The sequence below is a fragment of the Mirounga angustirostris genome, unplaced genomic scaffold (assembly GCF_029215605.1).
Source record: "Mirounga angustirostris isolate CCGP_5_RB_7025 unplaced genomic scaffold, mMirAng1.0.hap1 SCAF_2, whole genome shotgun sequence".
Taxonomy (NCBI): Eukaryota; Metazoa; Chordata; class Mammalia; order Carnivora; family Phocidae; genus Mirounga; species Mirounga angustirostris.
Window position 1 is genome coordinate 77,344,201 of NW_026991710.1, and position 16,733 is coordinate 77,360,933.

Genomic DNA, 16,733 nt, shown 5'->3' on the forward strand with positions numbered 1-16,733 from the left:
TTCAGTTCCTATCATATACACATTTGTCAGGAATTCAGTAAACATCACATGCTGCCCATAATGTATGCAGCTAACTCTTCCTTTAGGTTCTGAATCTCAGGGTTTACCATAAACCTCTTTATTACAAAAGGAAAATCTCAGAAACTGTACCCTCAGGATAGTGGGACAGAAATGCCTTATTTCCACATAGATGTATGTTTCTCCCTGAGTGTTTTTAAAACTTACCCAAATATAATCTTGTTCTCCACTAATTTCTAGTCCTTTCATATTGATTTAAGTCTTTGCAAATAATGAGAGAACACCAATATTATTATTTTAATCACCTGAAGAGGAGGGAAACAGAAAAACTGATTTTTTTTGAAAATTTTATTTATTTATTTGAGAGAGAGAGAGGGAGCGAGAGAGAGAGAGAGAGTGAGCATGAGCAGGGGAGGAGTAGAGGGAGAGGGAGAAGCAGACTCCCTGATGAGCAGGGAGCCCGATGCGGGGCTCGATCCCTGGACCCCAGGATCATGACCCGAGCCGAAGGCAGACGCTTAACTGACTGTGCCACCCAGGCGCCCCCAAAACTGTCATCTTTGACCCAACTCCATCTTTACAATAGATGGGACCTCTCTATGTGAGCCTAGAATGGCCTCTAAACGGTTTGTACAATTCTTAGCATCTTTATCTCTCTATGTGAACTCACCCTCACGTTGCTCCCGCTGCTCCTTGAAGCACTTGCATGGGAGAAAAACCCACCCAAAAGATGGATGAAAGAACGGTCTCCCAGAAGCCTTGACTTTTATTCAGGCACTCACCTCGGGCATCCTAATTCTTGGCAATGCTTCCAAACTATTAAACACAGCTTTTAAGTTTCAGGTGACCATTTTTGCCTGCAGGCTTAACAAAACTCAGGAAAGTGTCGCCAGGGCTGTTGAACTCAAAGAGCTGTGCGGGGAGATGAAAGGATGCACCAGGGTTGCTTGAAACTGACTGATGTGGAGGTTTTTTTTTTTTGCTCCCCGTCCACATGGACAGTAAGCACATATGATAAAAAGTGGGCATTAATATTCTCGGTATGTTCACTTCCAGACATTGGGCCACAGATTTTTCTAGTAGCTCTCCAGACTGTGTAGTTCTGAACCTCTGAGAAAGAGTGCTCCGCTGGGCTCCCCCTTGAGAGTTTCTGCAATGCCAAAGCAGTCCCCAGTACACAGTGGTAACTGGAAGAAAATATCAGGTCTGGGGAGACCCGCTGTGGGTGCCATTTACTGCGCTGGAGATGGGAGGGGGGTAGAGGAGCTGGATTAGAGAAGGGGCTGGATTATGAAGGGGCTGCTGTATAAACAGGGATGTGCGGAGAGCAGGAGAGACCGTGAAGAAGCACCCTGTGAGATATGATGAATCGAGAAGGGTAAGTGGAAGGAGTGCGGAGAAGCAGGGGAGGCATAGGGCAGCTGCCTTGAGAATAGAAGAGACTCAAGCAGACATTTATGATTGTCAGAGCAACTCAACAACCTAGAAGTAGACCTAGAGGGCTTGTTCAGGGGCAGTCATCTTTAGCTGTGGAAATGAGAAAAACCTGCGGTAGCTCCAGCTGGCAAGAGATTTAGAGTGGAAGTGAGTTCCCCGGAGATTTGGAGAAGGGCAGAGGAGGGTATGTGGACCAGGACATCAGAGAAGATGGAGGGAGGTCTTCCTTAAGAACCAAGGGTGGCCTGCGTGCCTTTTGTGCATGAAAGCGATGGAAAGTCAGATGTTGTGGCTTGAAATGGGGAGCTTCACAGGTGGGGATCTCGGCAGGTGGCGATGCTAATGAGGGTGAAATCCAGAGCACGTCTACACTGGCGGATGGATAATGTGGGAATGATGTGAAGGTTACCAGAATAACTTGGGGCAAAGAACTGTGATTCATGGTGAGTTTGAATCTGAGAGGAAGATAGGAATAAAATGAGTAGAAAGAAAGACCCTGAGGCAGGTACTGCTAGGCTGGGGATAGGGACTAGGGGATTTGGGGCTAAGAAACCGAAATCAATAATGAATAACAGAGCAACAGAATAAGAAGAGCAGTAGAAAAAGCCAGCCCTCCAAGTAGAACAATGCCCCAGAAGTGGTGATGAGAAGTACTGGAACTCTTCCTCTCAGCCTTGTGGTTAGTTCGAAGGGGTGGTCTTCACCGCGGGGGCTGTGAGAGAGGCTGTGTCACTTGGAAGATCCAGGCGCAGTTTATGTGAGCAGGTGAAGGGATGGTGGAGAGAATGATTCAAGGATGTAGGAAAGTTTGTCCTTAGTAGGGTTAAAGTTCCAAAAAGATCCGTGCAAGTGTTTAGGAGAACCATTCTTAATCTTAGCTGCACAACACAATAACCCAGGTTTTTCTTTTCTCAAAGAAAAACCCCAATACCCAGAGCAATTAGATCAGAACCTATGGGTTGGGAGCCTGGAGTAAGTCTTTTTTAAAGCTTCCCCAGTTGAGTCCTCTGTGCATGGGCTGGAGAACTACTGATTCAAGAAGGGCATGTGTGGGGAGCAAGTGGGCTTGCAGGAGGAAGAGGTGTTTGGAAAGGGGTTATTTATGGGCAATGGTGGTTAGAGAAGCAGGGAGATGGCAGAGACTGGTGGGCCTTGGCAGGCAGGGTGCCAAGAAGGCAGAATTCAGGTAAGAAAGAGCCTTTCTGAAAATCAGCACCAAGGTTCCAATTCAAGTGTGGGTGTTAGGCAGTGTTGCTGGGACTGAACTAATTGCCTCTTCAGTATGTTGGATAGACCGTTTACCTATAAATAGGATTTTGGTATTTTTACATTATTAAAAGGCCATGAGGTACAAGAAAGCCTTATCCATTATTCATATTTTTTTCGGTCTAAGTGCTGGATCCCCAGATGCTGAGAATTTATAAATGTCTATTTGGACAGCACTGACCGTGATTCAGAATGCTTCTGGGTTGTTTTCACTGCTTAAACCTGTTTGTCAATCTTTCTTGGTGTTGACTATTTGCATTTCTTTTCACTAATTAAAACAATTAAAATTATTTTATTGAATTATTATCTTTTTTTTTTTTGCATGGATTTGTGTGTTTCTGTTGGGAAGAAAGGTCAAGAATGCCTAAGTATAAGACTGTGTGAATGAATATAAAATACATGCATCAAACATTTCAAATATGATGTAGATCTTCTATAGTGCGCTTTTTACAATGATTTTTCTTGGAGTGGTTAAAAGATTTGCCTTTAATCAGATCCCACAGTTCCACTACAAATACAGTTCTCCCTATGCAGAATTTAAGCCTAGGATGATTTCCATCCTGACAGGGCCTTAGAAGCAGCATATCTGCAAGGAACATAAAAGAAATAACCATGAGCCTGACACCACAGCTGCGTGTTCCCATCATTTATTCCACATCAGAAACTCTTACAAGGTCACCCGTCAAAAATAGATCCTGTGTCTCATCCCCTCCGTGGACCCAACCTGCAACACTCTGCTTTCATGACCCAGAACAACTTTCTGGATGGAAATTCCAGAAGGAAATACTTTGATGTGTAGAAAAAAATTCTTCCCTTGGCTTCCTTGACACATTTTTTTTCCCTCCACATCTCGTCCTCTTCTGGGTGCTCATCCCTCTATAGCTCCCTTTGCTGGCTGCCCTTGCACACCCCTGCAACGGCAGGGCCCCCCCTGGTCCCCTATGTTCTGGGGTGTGGCTCTTTCAGCAATTCACACTACGAGCGGAGTCTAGGCTTCAGCCAGCTGCCCAGGCGTGAAGCCTGCTTTCTCCACTCAACTGGTGTGTGAGCAAACTACTTAATTTTTCTTTGCCCTGAACTGAACATCTGAAAAATGGGGTTAATGGTATCTTACAGGGTTGCTGTAAAGATTAAATGCGTTAATAAGCATTTAGAATCATGCCCAGCACATAGGAAGTTCTTGGTACTGCTCATTATTTTTAACATTGTTGTTTGTCTTATCCATCTGCTCTCCCTTGATAGTCTCCCTGATTACAGGGAGGACAAGTATCAATATTATATAATTGGTTCCTGAGTCTCTACTTCAGGATTTGCTCTCAGTCCAGAAAGCCACACCCATATTTCTAACTGTCCCTTGGGCATCTTTGTCCTCATGTCTAAGACATAACTCGAACTTGATATTCCAAAAGCCAAGTCACCATATCCACACCCCAAAGCTCCCTGCCCCTTAAGTGTGCCACTGTCACTTCGAGGCACACTTGATCTTTTGCTCCACCCGTTCAGTGTTGGTCACCTGGTCCCACAGGAGTTACTATGGGACCTCCCACACCTACTTCCCTTCTTCTCACTCCTCCGTCATCAGCCCAGATCTACCACGCTTTTCTTCTTGACTCTAACTTTTCACTGATGCCAGACTAATATTTCTAATGTATATTTCCAATCGTGGAATCAATGAAAGCATTGGTTTAAATCTCTCCACTGGCTCGCCAGTAACTCAAGACACTGAATATCAACTCCTCTCTCTGGCAGTTGAGGTCCATCTCAATAAAACTCCTATGTATCAGTCTGGGCTTACTGGAAATAATAGGCTTGTATGGAGTCTGTATTTACTGTTCCCTCTGTGTTTCTTCCTGCTGTTCTCTTCACCTAGATAGTTTGTACTTGTTCCCATTAAGCTGGTCAAACCTTGCCTTTCATTTGGGCCAATTTCAAATATTAGCTCCTTTTCAGATGTCCTGAAAATAATACTATGCCCCCTCCCCCGCCCCCGAACGCCCTCCCATAGAACTTTGCATTCGTCTCCTCCATTTATCAGACTCTGACTTGTCTCCCAGTCCTTGGCATACTTCTTTTATTCCTCCTTCTAGATCATAACTTCTTCAAAGGCACTTGCTATATCCTTTAAAGCTTCAAATGGGATAAAATGAGTCACAATAATAGCACCAGGAATTAAGCTCATTTATTCTGCAAAGCAGCAGGCTGTTGTCAAATGCTAACCCTCTTCCTCACAGTCCTCATAAAAAGAATGGGAAAGCATATAAATGAAGTGGCACACAAGAGGAACATACAATGTGAGCAATTACGCCAATTCCTTTTATAGGAAGCACACAGCTGAGATAAACATGGAAGCACCTTATTTACCATCCACATCTCGTTGCCAAATTCTTCTACTCCTTCTAAATTTTTCATTAAAGGAAATCAAGGAAGGTAAACAAAAGTAGCCCCTGGGAGGAATCAGCACAATGGAAACCACTCACTTACCAGCATGGCCTCAGAGAAATGTCTAATTTTCTTAAAAACATCTTTTGGGGCCAGACACTTAGGTTCGCGCACTTGGGCACACAAACACACACCCACCTTCTCTGGCTGTGTGTCGCCACGCCACAGCCTGGCTTCGGTGTGACAGTAAAGAAGGAGGTTCGTTTGGAGAGGAGCGACTGACCTTCAGGGCGTCCTGGGTGTCGTCCAGACAGTAGACTCGAACACTGTACTCGAGAGAGGAGCAGCAAAGTGGCCCGAAGATGGCCAGCTTCAGGCGCTTCGCGGCAGCTTTGGTGGTGGACTGCCCGACCAGGGCGTAGGTGCTGAGGTTCTCTGTGAGGAGGTGGCAAGCCTCTGCATCCAGCTGAATGTAGCAAGGGGTGGTGAAGTTCTCCTCCCCAACCACCACCACATCCTGAAGGACAGGAAGGAAGGGGCCATGGTTGAGCCACTGCGGGTCCCCCTGGCTGCCATGATGGGTGGCCAGGCAGACAGAGCAGCACCTCTTCTGCTAAGTGTGATCATCCTTTTCTCTGTATTTTTTTTTCCTTTCTCAGGCTTTGTTATACCCTATTTCCATTCTTAATCATTCTCTCCCTTCCCCTTGCCTTCATACTGCTAATATTTTTTATTTAGGTGTCCCCTATTTAGCATTTTTTCCATCTGCGAGTCTACATTACTAGAATTGACATAAAATTCCAGAAGAAATTCATGAGTTATCCTCTTAATTTCAGTGTACCTGAGTTTATTTCCCATTTCTGAGAATTTAATGTTTTAATCTCTAAGTGTCTGATTAAATCTAAAAAGTACTGTTTTCTTTCTTTCTTTTTTTAAGATTTTATTTATTTATTTGACAGAGAGAGAGTGAGCACAAGTAGGGGGAGGTGCAGAGGGAGAGGAAGAAGCAGGCTCCCCAGGGGGAGCCTGACTCGGGGCTCGACCCCAGGACCCCGGGATCACGACCTGAGCCAAAGGCTGACACTTAATGACTGAGCCACCCAGGCACCCCCCAAAAAGTACTGTTTTATTTCAATGTCATTATAGAGTAGTAAGTTTTTCCCTAAAAATCTAGGGGTTTGAAAAGGTTTAGAGAAATTAAGGAACTATGCAATACCATTCTACTGTGTTTTTCCAAAGTCACCTGTCAATTACTTTTCAAAGCAATACACTGCTTTTTCTCAATAATCTGGGCTGCCAGACCCTAGGGTAAGTACAATATAGCAAACTCGATGCTTTTCTCTGGTTAAACAGCCTATCCTTTTAGCTTTTGAAAATATTTAGCAAGAAATAAAAATAAATGGAAGTGCTGACTATTGTTAAAATAGTTACGAACTCAACTAAGTTTTGATTTATTCAAATGACTCAGGCCACAGAAGAAAATCATCTGAAAGACCAAGTGTAGGACCCATAAACCAAGGGTCAAAATTCCACGTGCGTCCCAAGGCAGCCAGGTAATAGGTATCAGGTAGGGCAGAAGACAATAGGAAGTGGGGGAGACTGGGGTAAAGCAGAGCACAAGCCTGTCTAAAGAGCTCTGTCTCCACTGGGCTCAGCCCATCACAGCTATGCAGACATGCAGGCCCAGTAAGAAAACCACCTTGACTTTTTCAAGAGAAGCTGGAAGTTCACATTTTTATGTGAAAATTTCCAGCTTGTAATTAATTCAAATTTAAAAGAAAACTCCACATGGGAGAAGTAAAGTACATGTGTGGGCCTGATTCCACCTCCACACTAGGCTACTTTCTCTCCACAGAGGTAGGAACTACATCTGCTTTGATTCCTACCGTAGCTCAGTGGGCCTGGCTCATGGGGAGCAAACGGCTATTTGTCAAAAAAAAAAAAAAAAAAAAAAAGAATGAATGTGTCATCATAAATTGAGTCTCTGGGGCTGAACAAAGTGGTTGTTTATTAACTAGGCCTTGCAACATCATCTGACGGGTAGTAGGAGGGGGGTTAAATGCCATCCACGAAATCATTTCTTCAACTGTGCCTGTCCTCAAAGATGAAGCTCAAACTGCACTGGCAAAGAGAGAAAGAAACTCAGTACCTTCAGGTTTATTTTAGCCCCAAAGGACACCTGGAAAGAAGTGCCTTTTTTTTTTTCCTCCAGCAGAGTGAGGGCAAGGCTCAAATATCCCATGAAGCCTGTCACAGAAAGCTTCCAGTAAGACATGGTTGAGAATAAAGATGCACCATGTCCCTGCCATGGGTGGAAGAGCATACTCTTAAGCATTGCCCTCTTCTACTCTTCCCGTCTCTTTATTTCATTTTATTATTTTTGTTACTGTTATTATTACTGAAGTCTAGAAATAGACAGGTATTAGGGTATTAAGCAGAGTCTTACGCAAACAATTTAGAATCACTTGAGATTAAGACTTTGGGATGTTTTCGAGATAAATCATTTCAAACTTAAATGGACTGGAAGTTAGAGCTTGTTAAGTCTGTTCATAACCCAACATAAAGCATACCCTTAGACTTGAGTCCTGGACTTTCAGTCCTCTGGCAAGGAGTGATCCCCTCATGTGGCCAAGAGAACATGTCCTTAGGGAGAAAATTACAGTAATCCCAGGGATGCCTTTCTAATTGTAATACTGCTTTTTTCCCTATAATATTAAAGGTTTGAAACTTCATGTACATTTTTTTCTAAAAATGTCTTTCCTAAAAGAAAAATACCACAAGCAATCACAAAGTATATAATACATAGGTTGGATGCTTTGTAACGATCCAAAAAAATACAAGGGTAGCTTTCAAAACTATTAGACATTTTTTGATAAACATATTCCTGAAATATGTCTTCTTGAGAATATTCTAAAATGTAATGTTTAATTTGGCTATTTCCCGCTTAAACAACAGATACTGTCTTTTCAAGAGATGACGATGCAAACACACAAGATGGTTTTCTAGTTACTAGGTATAAAATCTTCATGGTAAATCTAACAAATTCTTTTGCTCATAACTTCAGGTGCTAATTGAAGAGTTCTGATGTAAAGAACAGGATCTGTTTAAGGCACTGTCCTTAAGAAGTTATGATGGCAACAGCCACAGAGAGCCAAGACACCACAGGTGTTCTTCATCCTAGTGGAGCTTAGGAGATGCACCCTTTCTGTTTTCCCAAGTTCAGCTCAGAAGAACTGTATTCCCTGTATGTGTCTACAATGTCTACCATTTTCTGACCCAGGAGCAATGTTTTTCTAACTACAAATTTAAAAAATATATAGATGTTTCCCAACCCAAGACACAGTATGTATGTTCTGACAGGGACTTGTGTAAGACTCTCAAGTGTACTTTCCCTAGGAGTTAGCTAATGCTTGACCATCATTTTTATTGTGCCTACCCATCAGGAGATAAAGCATTCAGGAACTAGGCTCTCTCCCTCCCTCCGTTCTTCTCATACACTCTCTCCCTCTTTCTCTCTCTCCTTTTGAGTGTAAGCTAAAATTCCATTCATGTTCTGCTTTCAAAATAAAAGCCTTCTTTCCCATAATTACTCCAGTTTGTCTGCATGAATTGCTCTTATGTTCCATCTTTAACCCAATGGAAGCTCACCTCCCACTGTCCCTGTGCTGTCTGGTTCTTGAGTTGTATCTTCCAGTCCTCGGTGTTGGGGTCTGCGCAGTGATGCATAGTGAGGATGACGGGGCGGGTCAGCAGGGCTCCTGGAGGCCCACAGCTCACCACAGGGGTCAAGAGTGTCTGGCTGTCTTCCATGGCTGGCCTAGGAGAAGAGCAGAGACTGGCATCAGTGACATTTCCATAGCATCCACTTACTATGTACTCATTGAGATTTTTAGATCTGAAGTTGTACAAATTGTTTCTTCTTGGGAGTTTTAGTTTTTTAGTTTTTTCGGTTGGGGGAGGAGAGGCAGAATTAAATGGGAAGACACGTCCTTTATACCAAGACTTTATTTAATCTTCAAGACTGGAGATACTTATGATAACAGTGAATCAGCCAGTATCTCTTTGATCCCCTTCCCCCAGACACAGGTCTGCCCTTGGTAATGTCCTCTGAATTCATGTACTGATACTTTTAGGATGGAACAAGAAGGAACAGAGTCCTTAGGAGGTACATAACCATCTTTTCTGATAATACTTGCCATTGCTCTTACAGGGTTTTATATACTTTTATTTTTTTAAGACCTAACTTGAGAAATACTTCAAAAAAAAAAAATCACTTCAGAGTAAGGACACCCTAGAGCTACACTTCCAAATGACTTTCAGGAACAATTCAGGCTAGTAGAGCAGATTCCTTCTTTCAAATATGACCAGACAGAATATAGAACTGTATTCTATAGTTCTAGAATTTAAAATGAAATCTACTTGTATATTTCCTACTCAGAGAATCTGGGTGGAAGAACTTCAAAGATCTAAATCAAAGATCTAAATTCTTTATCTCCACATGTTTTCTTAATTGTCTTAAGACCTTTCCCTAACATGACTGTAATCAACAAACAAATGGAAAAATTAACCCAAGGTATCAGTTGATATGTGAGCAACAGTCCCAAATTATTGAACGGATTGCCCAAAGTCTTAAAACTGACAAGTGCTAGCACTGGGACTAAAGCCAATGCCTTCTCAACAACAATACTCAACACTACTCTGTCAGAACAGTGTGGCTAAGAAATCATGAACTCAGAGTTCCAGAGGAAGCAGGGCCTCTGGGGTCAACAGCACCACCTTCTAACCGAAGTAGGAAACCTTCTACAATATGCTGACATCTGGACAGTGCTTTGGACACATCCAAAATTGTACTCCACTACTATTGAGGGTCACCTCATCTATTATCAATTCAAATTTACAAAACATTCTTAGGATAAACACAATCTGCCTTCCCGACACTTCTCTTCACATATCTTTGGCCTGCTTTCTCTCTACTTTGGCATCAGAGCCTTTCAAATATCCAGAGATTGTTATGATGCCTCTAAAACGTCTTATTTCAGACAAAATATCCTCAATTTTTCAACCTCAACTAGAAAAGCATGGTTTACAGATATCTCCCTATATTTCTATCTTCACTTTTATATAGATGTCTGTTAGTATTCCAATGTCTTCTCTAAAGTGAGGCATCTGGAAATGAATATTCGACTTAAGTAGGCAGCAGAGGGGGACTACTATTTTCCTTGGTTTGGAATATGTAGTTATATCAATGCCTCACCAAATTGTTGCCTTATATTATTCTCAGTCAAGTAATTATTTATAAGTATTATTGCAGGCTTGAGTTACAAAGGAAGATGGAGATAATATGGTTAAGCATCTCCTTTATAAAATGAGGCAATGAAGCTCCAAGAAGGTCAAGTAATTTGTTAAAGCTAACCACTCTGTGTATTCCTAACATGAAAGGCTCTTAGGCTAGCTCTCTATAGTTTTGTGGTTGCAGTGATGGCTTTTGAACCTATGTACAGAAATTTATATTTAGCCATTTAATTTCACCTTAATAGTTTCAGAGCAAATTTCAAGTCACCTATTTCTTAATGCTGTCTTTCCTCCAAATATCGGCCAACTCTTCCAGTCTTTTAGCCTCCATAAATCTTATATGCCTGCCATTTATGTTCTCATTCCTATCATTGATAACACTGTAGTACAAGAATAGGGCAAAGACCTTTACAAAGATACTACTTGAAACCCCTCTCCGGTCTGACACCTATAATCTGAATTTGTTGGTTTAGCCAAATATAAACTAATCAAAATATACACTGTCCAATTCACATCTTTCCATTTCATTCACTTGGATATTATAATGGACATATCAAATTCCTTTATAATTGTGATGGCCACTTGGAAAGGATTTTCCTCTAAGTTTTTTTCTTTATGTATAGTTAATATATTAAATACTAAATAATCTAGAAGTTAGCTTATATCTATAGCTTACTCTAATTTAACACTCAGGGAATGATGGCAGCTGTTTTATTTATGTTTATATATACATTGTTGGAAGATAATTCTCCATGGGTCTTTCATGTTTCTGCATGTCTTTTCAAGACAACTGTATAGCAATCACCTTGGAAGATAAAGATACTGCTTATCTTTGGAGCAAATGGCAAGCATGTCTACTTCCCATTATAAAAAACTCAGGTTCTCCAAGCTCAGAGGTCCTTCCTGGAATGCAACCACTGAGTGTGTAGATATCATCTGATCCTCTCTGCATCTCCCTTTTGGAAATGGGGTTTTGGGAATTGGCACAAAAATGATAAAACTCTTTGATAGTGCTATTGCTGTGAGTAACAAACTGTCCTTTGTCTCTGACCCGGGAGTCTTGTGTCATCTATCAGCATCCACAAAACTGTGGCGGCTATGGTAAGGTCAAATCTTAGAGAGTCATTAGCTCTTGACAATCATTATCCTTTTGACATATTTGACATATTTTCTCCTTAATAAACTTGGGTTATCACTGCTTCTTCTCATTCTAAAATTTCACAAGGATCTCACCAACCTAGGGCTTTTCTTTCTTCTTATTTAGAAAATAAAAATAATTTTTATCTCCTTTTAGTCTTTACCCTCTTTCCATCTTCAATGAATAAGGACACAGTTTTATTAAATCTAAAGTTATCAAAGTACTTGGAAATATACTTTTTGGAATAATAAGATTATTGGCAGCTTGAGGAGTCTTTACCACCCCCTTTATCGCTTAGTTTTGATTTCCTCTTAACCCAGTCTTTCTTCCTTCCTTCCATTCTGAAATTCATTCTCTTAGTACATGGGTGAAGTTCTGGTTTCATTGTGGTGTAGTTGATATTATACTATCTGTCCTAAGCAGTAGCCTTATTCTTGCTAATTCTACTTTTCCTACCATGGCGGAAAAAAAAAAAAAAATAGCAGTGACTACATTTTTGTGAGCACTACTCTTACCTTTTAGCTACAAGTGTACCTTGAGAAGTGAGCATTAAACTTTTAAGGAAGGAGATTTAAGTGGGATCCATTTCAAGTGGTCCTTGCAATATAGTTGGAGATTGGAAACATCTGTCTCTCAGTCTGCTGTTAGCAGCCGGTGCTTGAGGCAGAAAGAGGAGGGGTTCTTCTCATCACTGAGTTGGAACAGAAGGGAGAAGCCTCCCTGCTGGGTTGGGGAGCTGTCAGACCTGTACTCTCCAAGCACACCCCTGGCATGCAATATTGATGGGCACCATTCTTGGAGGAGGGATAGCAAGGGAAGGAAGGGGCAGTAGGTGTCAAAAGAATTTATTAACCCAGTGAGGTGCAAGAATGTAATGAATAGGGAAGTGGTGAAGTGGAATTCATAATGGGAAATGAAAAACAAAGAAGAAATAATGATAAGAATCTTTTTGTTTTCAAGATGAAAGAAGTAGTGTTGAAACTGGAAACATTTCCAAGCATATATGGAAGGAGTGACTTAAGGAAGATTAAGATTTAACTATGTGAAACCAAAGGTCAGAGCGTTTAAATCCACATTTCCTTTCTTTACATGAAGAGAAGATATTAAAATACACAGAACAAAACTAGTGGAAAATAAATATAAATAAGCCTGACTCATGTTTTTGCAGAGAGCTCCACTCCTGTATGTCTTATGTGTTACCTGAGATATTTCAGCTAACATTCTCTAAATATTAACTGCAGATGACATGGAAATGAACACAAAGCAAAAATCAGCTGCAGAAGCAGCTCTTAAGTCAAAAGTCAGTAATGAATTAAAGTTTTCAAGGCCTTTCAAAGTCCAGAGAGGAGAATGTGGTAAATGCTGGATGGATTCTGAAGCCTCTGGGACAAAGCCCCTCAGAGAGGAGTTTGAGTTTCCTGTCAGAGTGCTTTTCTCATCCTTTGCTTGCTGTTATCAGTGAGGAGAACTTCTCCTACACAGAAGGGCATACATTACAAAACTTTCATAAAAGCAACTGCATTCGCTGCTTACGGCACACCTGGAAGGGAATTAGGGTAAGTATTTGTATCACTTCTTTTTCCAGAAGAGGAAACTGAAATCTAGAGATATTAACACACTCGCCTACGGCCTCAAAACTAGTAACAGGCAAAGCTAGATTTCAAGCACAAGTGATCTGGTTTCTTTCATACAGTGGTGTCTGTGGGGTTGCTTATCTGATTTAGGGCCTTGAGACTTTTTTTTTCTTTTTTTGGTGTATTTGCTAGAGCAAGCTCAAAATTACTTCTTGAAGAGAATCTGTCTCCATCCACCTCTTTGTGGAGACAAGATGCCTTCTATTAACGTGCATGTCTTTTGTCAGGTCCCTTAGGATGACAATCCCACCCGAGGCTCCGCTGCCTTTTGAAGCACGTGGCTTCACATATAACTGGCAACTTGAAACATTTGCACTCTGGGTATCTGACAGGGAATATCTAACTCAATTGCTATCAAAAGCTCAATTGAGCAAAAAAAAAAAAAAAAAAAAAAAATTTATGGAAGCCACTCTGAAGGGCATGCCACCATTTCCCTAGACAAGCCAGAATCTATCCCTGGGTGAAGCCAGAACAGCTAAGTATTATGCTCTGCCTGATCCGATGAATTGTTGTGGAACTATTTTGCTGAATTTCTGCCTGGGCCTTATACCGTCTACTTACATGGCGGGACACTAACAGAAGGGAAGGAGCCCTGTGAAGACTCATTGCTATTTTTATTTTAAGGATGTTGTTCATTGTATTAACAAAAAAATGTTTTCTTTATGTGGAACAAAAGGAGAAATAATTGAACTTCTTTTGGGCATATTTGTCCTCATGGACACGTGGATTTTGCAACTTACCACGTTCCCCTCTTGAAAACTTTGGAACAGTAAATTCATGATCTGTTACCAGGAAATACACTGGGAATCACATGAGATGTTTTATACTTTAACTGCTCACCTGACTTTGTTATCTTTTCAAATCTTATTTTTTTTCTCATTTTCTTTTTTTTCATCGACTTATTTATAATTTTTTTCCTCCCATTGTAAAGTCTGTGTTTTCATAAATCACCTTGAACCATTTCTTTATAAGTAGGATTGCGGTATATGAACACTGTGGAGAACAGTGAGAGAATAAGATTTAAATATACTTGGACTCCACTCTCTTCCCCCACACCTGTAGCTTTTATATAGCTGTACGTTGGAATAAGGACTTGAGCCCTAAAAAGGGGAATATCATTGAGTTTCACTGAGAAATAATAATGTCAACTACTATTTTACCAAGTTCCAAAAACATGTTAAATAAATGAAAACTTTCTGCTATACGATTACTTACATAGCAGAATTTTGGCCCGCTATCCTAACATACTATTTTATTATTTATACTCAGTACCTATAGTACTGAGGATAGTTTACATTGTCTCATCACTAACTCACACCTTCTTAACTGGGATTTCATTCTTTGAAAAAATCCCAAAGGCCACCAATGTCCGGCAGTTGACAAATCCAGTGATTGCTTGCATTAGTCTTTCTTTACATTTTAATTTTAATAATACCTGTGCCAACCACTTGACCATCTTGAAACTCTCTTTGCTTTTGATTTTTTCCCCCATTATACTTATAGTCATTCATTCTTTCATTCAAAAATATTCATTGAGGAGCTGCTCGGTATTCAGCACCATGTCAGATGCAAACTCTGTAGTTATCTGCCTGATCCTTAAAGTGTTCTACTTAGCTTGGCTTATTGCACCCAAACCTGAAGTAGGAATGTTTCCCAAAGCTCTCTCCCCTGTTCTCTTCTTAACTCACACCTTCTTAACTGGGATTTCATTCTTCGAAAAAATCCTAAAGGCCACCAATGTCCGGCACACACTGCCCACATCTAAATCAGAATTTGTCCTGCTTCCTGGAACCAGTTGCGCTCACAATTTTCCCAGTGCCCAAAGCTCGGTTCCTACATATTCATATTGTGTTTTGACACTCTTCTGCAACACTTCTAACTGGTGGTGAAATTTTTTTTTTTTTTTTTCTGAAATATATTTCACTTTCCATCCTCCAGACTCAGGCCTGGCTTCTTCCCCTCCCCCCTCACACCTAGTTTATCGCCACAGCTCACCCAGGCAGCCAGCCTCCAAGGAGTCTTCCTGTTCCCTCCACCAACTCGTCCAGCCTACCTTCTTCACCAGTGCAATCTTTAAAATGCACTGCTAGGGCGCCTGGGTGGCTCAGTTGGTTAAGCGACTGCCTTCGGCTCAGGTCATGATCCTGGAGTCCTGGGATCAAGTCCCGCATCGGGCTCCCTGCTCGGCAGGGAGCCTGCTTCTCCCTCTGACCCTCCCCCCTCTCGTGTGCTCTCTGTCTCTCTCATTCTCTCTGTCTCAAATAAATAAATAAAAAAAATCTTAAAAAAAAAATGCACTGCTATTCTCGTATCACTTGGCTGCTCACAGACCTTTCATGGCGCCCCACAGTTTACCAAAAAAGTTCTATTTACCTTTATATTTGGAATGTCTAAGTTGATTTCCTGGCCTTTTGAGAAAACTGCTAAGCGAGGACAGAATACAGAGGAAGGGAAAATTAACATTGGTATTTTGAATTCAGATTATTTTTCAAAAAGAAATTACAAAGAGCAAAATTTCAGTCTGAGTCAGACTCATTCCTTTTTTTTAAAAAAAAACTGCTACTGAAAACAAGGCAAAAAGGTCCACGTTAGTGCCATGAATCATGGAAATTGTATCCACGGGGAGACAGAGGCTTGGCGGCCCCTCCCGAGATCTGTAAAGCGGGAGAGGTAGAAATCATGAGCATGGCCCTGCAGCTTTGCCCCCTTGTCAGAGAAAGCTTGTCCCATCTCTGCAGCTCATTTAGGCTGCTCATTTGCCATTCGGGACTCTCTCTTAGAGCACATTCAGTAATGATAAGGCCCCCTTGTCACATCCACTGTGCCACATGTAATTAAGTTCACGCCTCCCTTTAGACAGTTCACATCAGCAGATGACCAGCTGGATACCAGCCAGCTGGAAAAACACCCAGTTTTGGACGCAATAAAGGGAATCGGAGAGGAAGAAAATGGAGGAAAATGATCAAAATTGTCCTACAAGTGACTTGAAGCAACATTCAATATCTTCTGCTGTCCTCCCAATGTCTTCTCTTAGAAGTTCTGTCTCAGATCATGTGAGGAGAGAAAGGGTGCTCAGTGAGCAGTAGAAAGAAACTGGGTTCAAGAATACACTAGAGTAAGAAGCAGAGGCTCGGTGTGCCGTGGTGCTGTCTACAAAGGAGGGACGGATGGCCTGTGAGACAGCAGAAGAGGTTCGCGGTGAGATCACCTGGCTGTGAATTCTGCCTTCCCTCAGCTGTTAGCTGTGAAAACTCGGCTATGGGACTTGTTTTCCCCACAGCACTAGTTTTTTGATCTTTAAATTGGAACTCATCATAACTCACAGAGTTGCAGTGAGGAATAAATGAAATTAAAAGTAGGGTGAATAAATGGAACTATGCCTTCTGTTACGAAGATATCCTAAAACACATTTTTGTCATTGTGTTTTTACAAGAAAAATGCATCTAGTTCACAACAGAAAATAAGCGAAGGGAGGAATTTCTCATTATTTGCCACAGGTATCTTCTTGTGTGTGTGCCTTGATTTATGGTCTCTTGTGCGTATTTTCTTTTGAGATCTTGGGGGTTTTT

The 16,733-nt window shown here is 41.4% G+C and overlaps 1 protein-coding gene across 1 annotated transcript in view; it reads right to left on the reverse strand.

The window, feature by feature from the left end:
• The window catches only part of UNC5C (unc-5 netrin receptor C), a 347,498-nt gene that overhangs the window by 20,762 nt on the left and 310,003 nt on the right, over window positions 1-16,733 (reverse strand). Inside the window, exons 12-13 of the mRNA XM_045880727.2 lie at window positions 8,749-8,917; window positions 5,384-5,617 (exon numbers count right to left, since the gene is read on the reverse strand). Coding sequence (XP_045736683.1) covers window positions 5,384-5,617; window positions 8,749-8,917 — 403 coding nt within the window. The remainder of the gene's footprint in view (window positions 1-5,383; window positions 5,618-8,748; window positions 8,918-16,733) is intronic.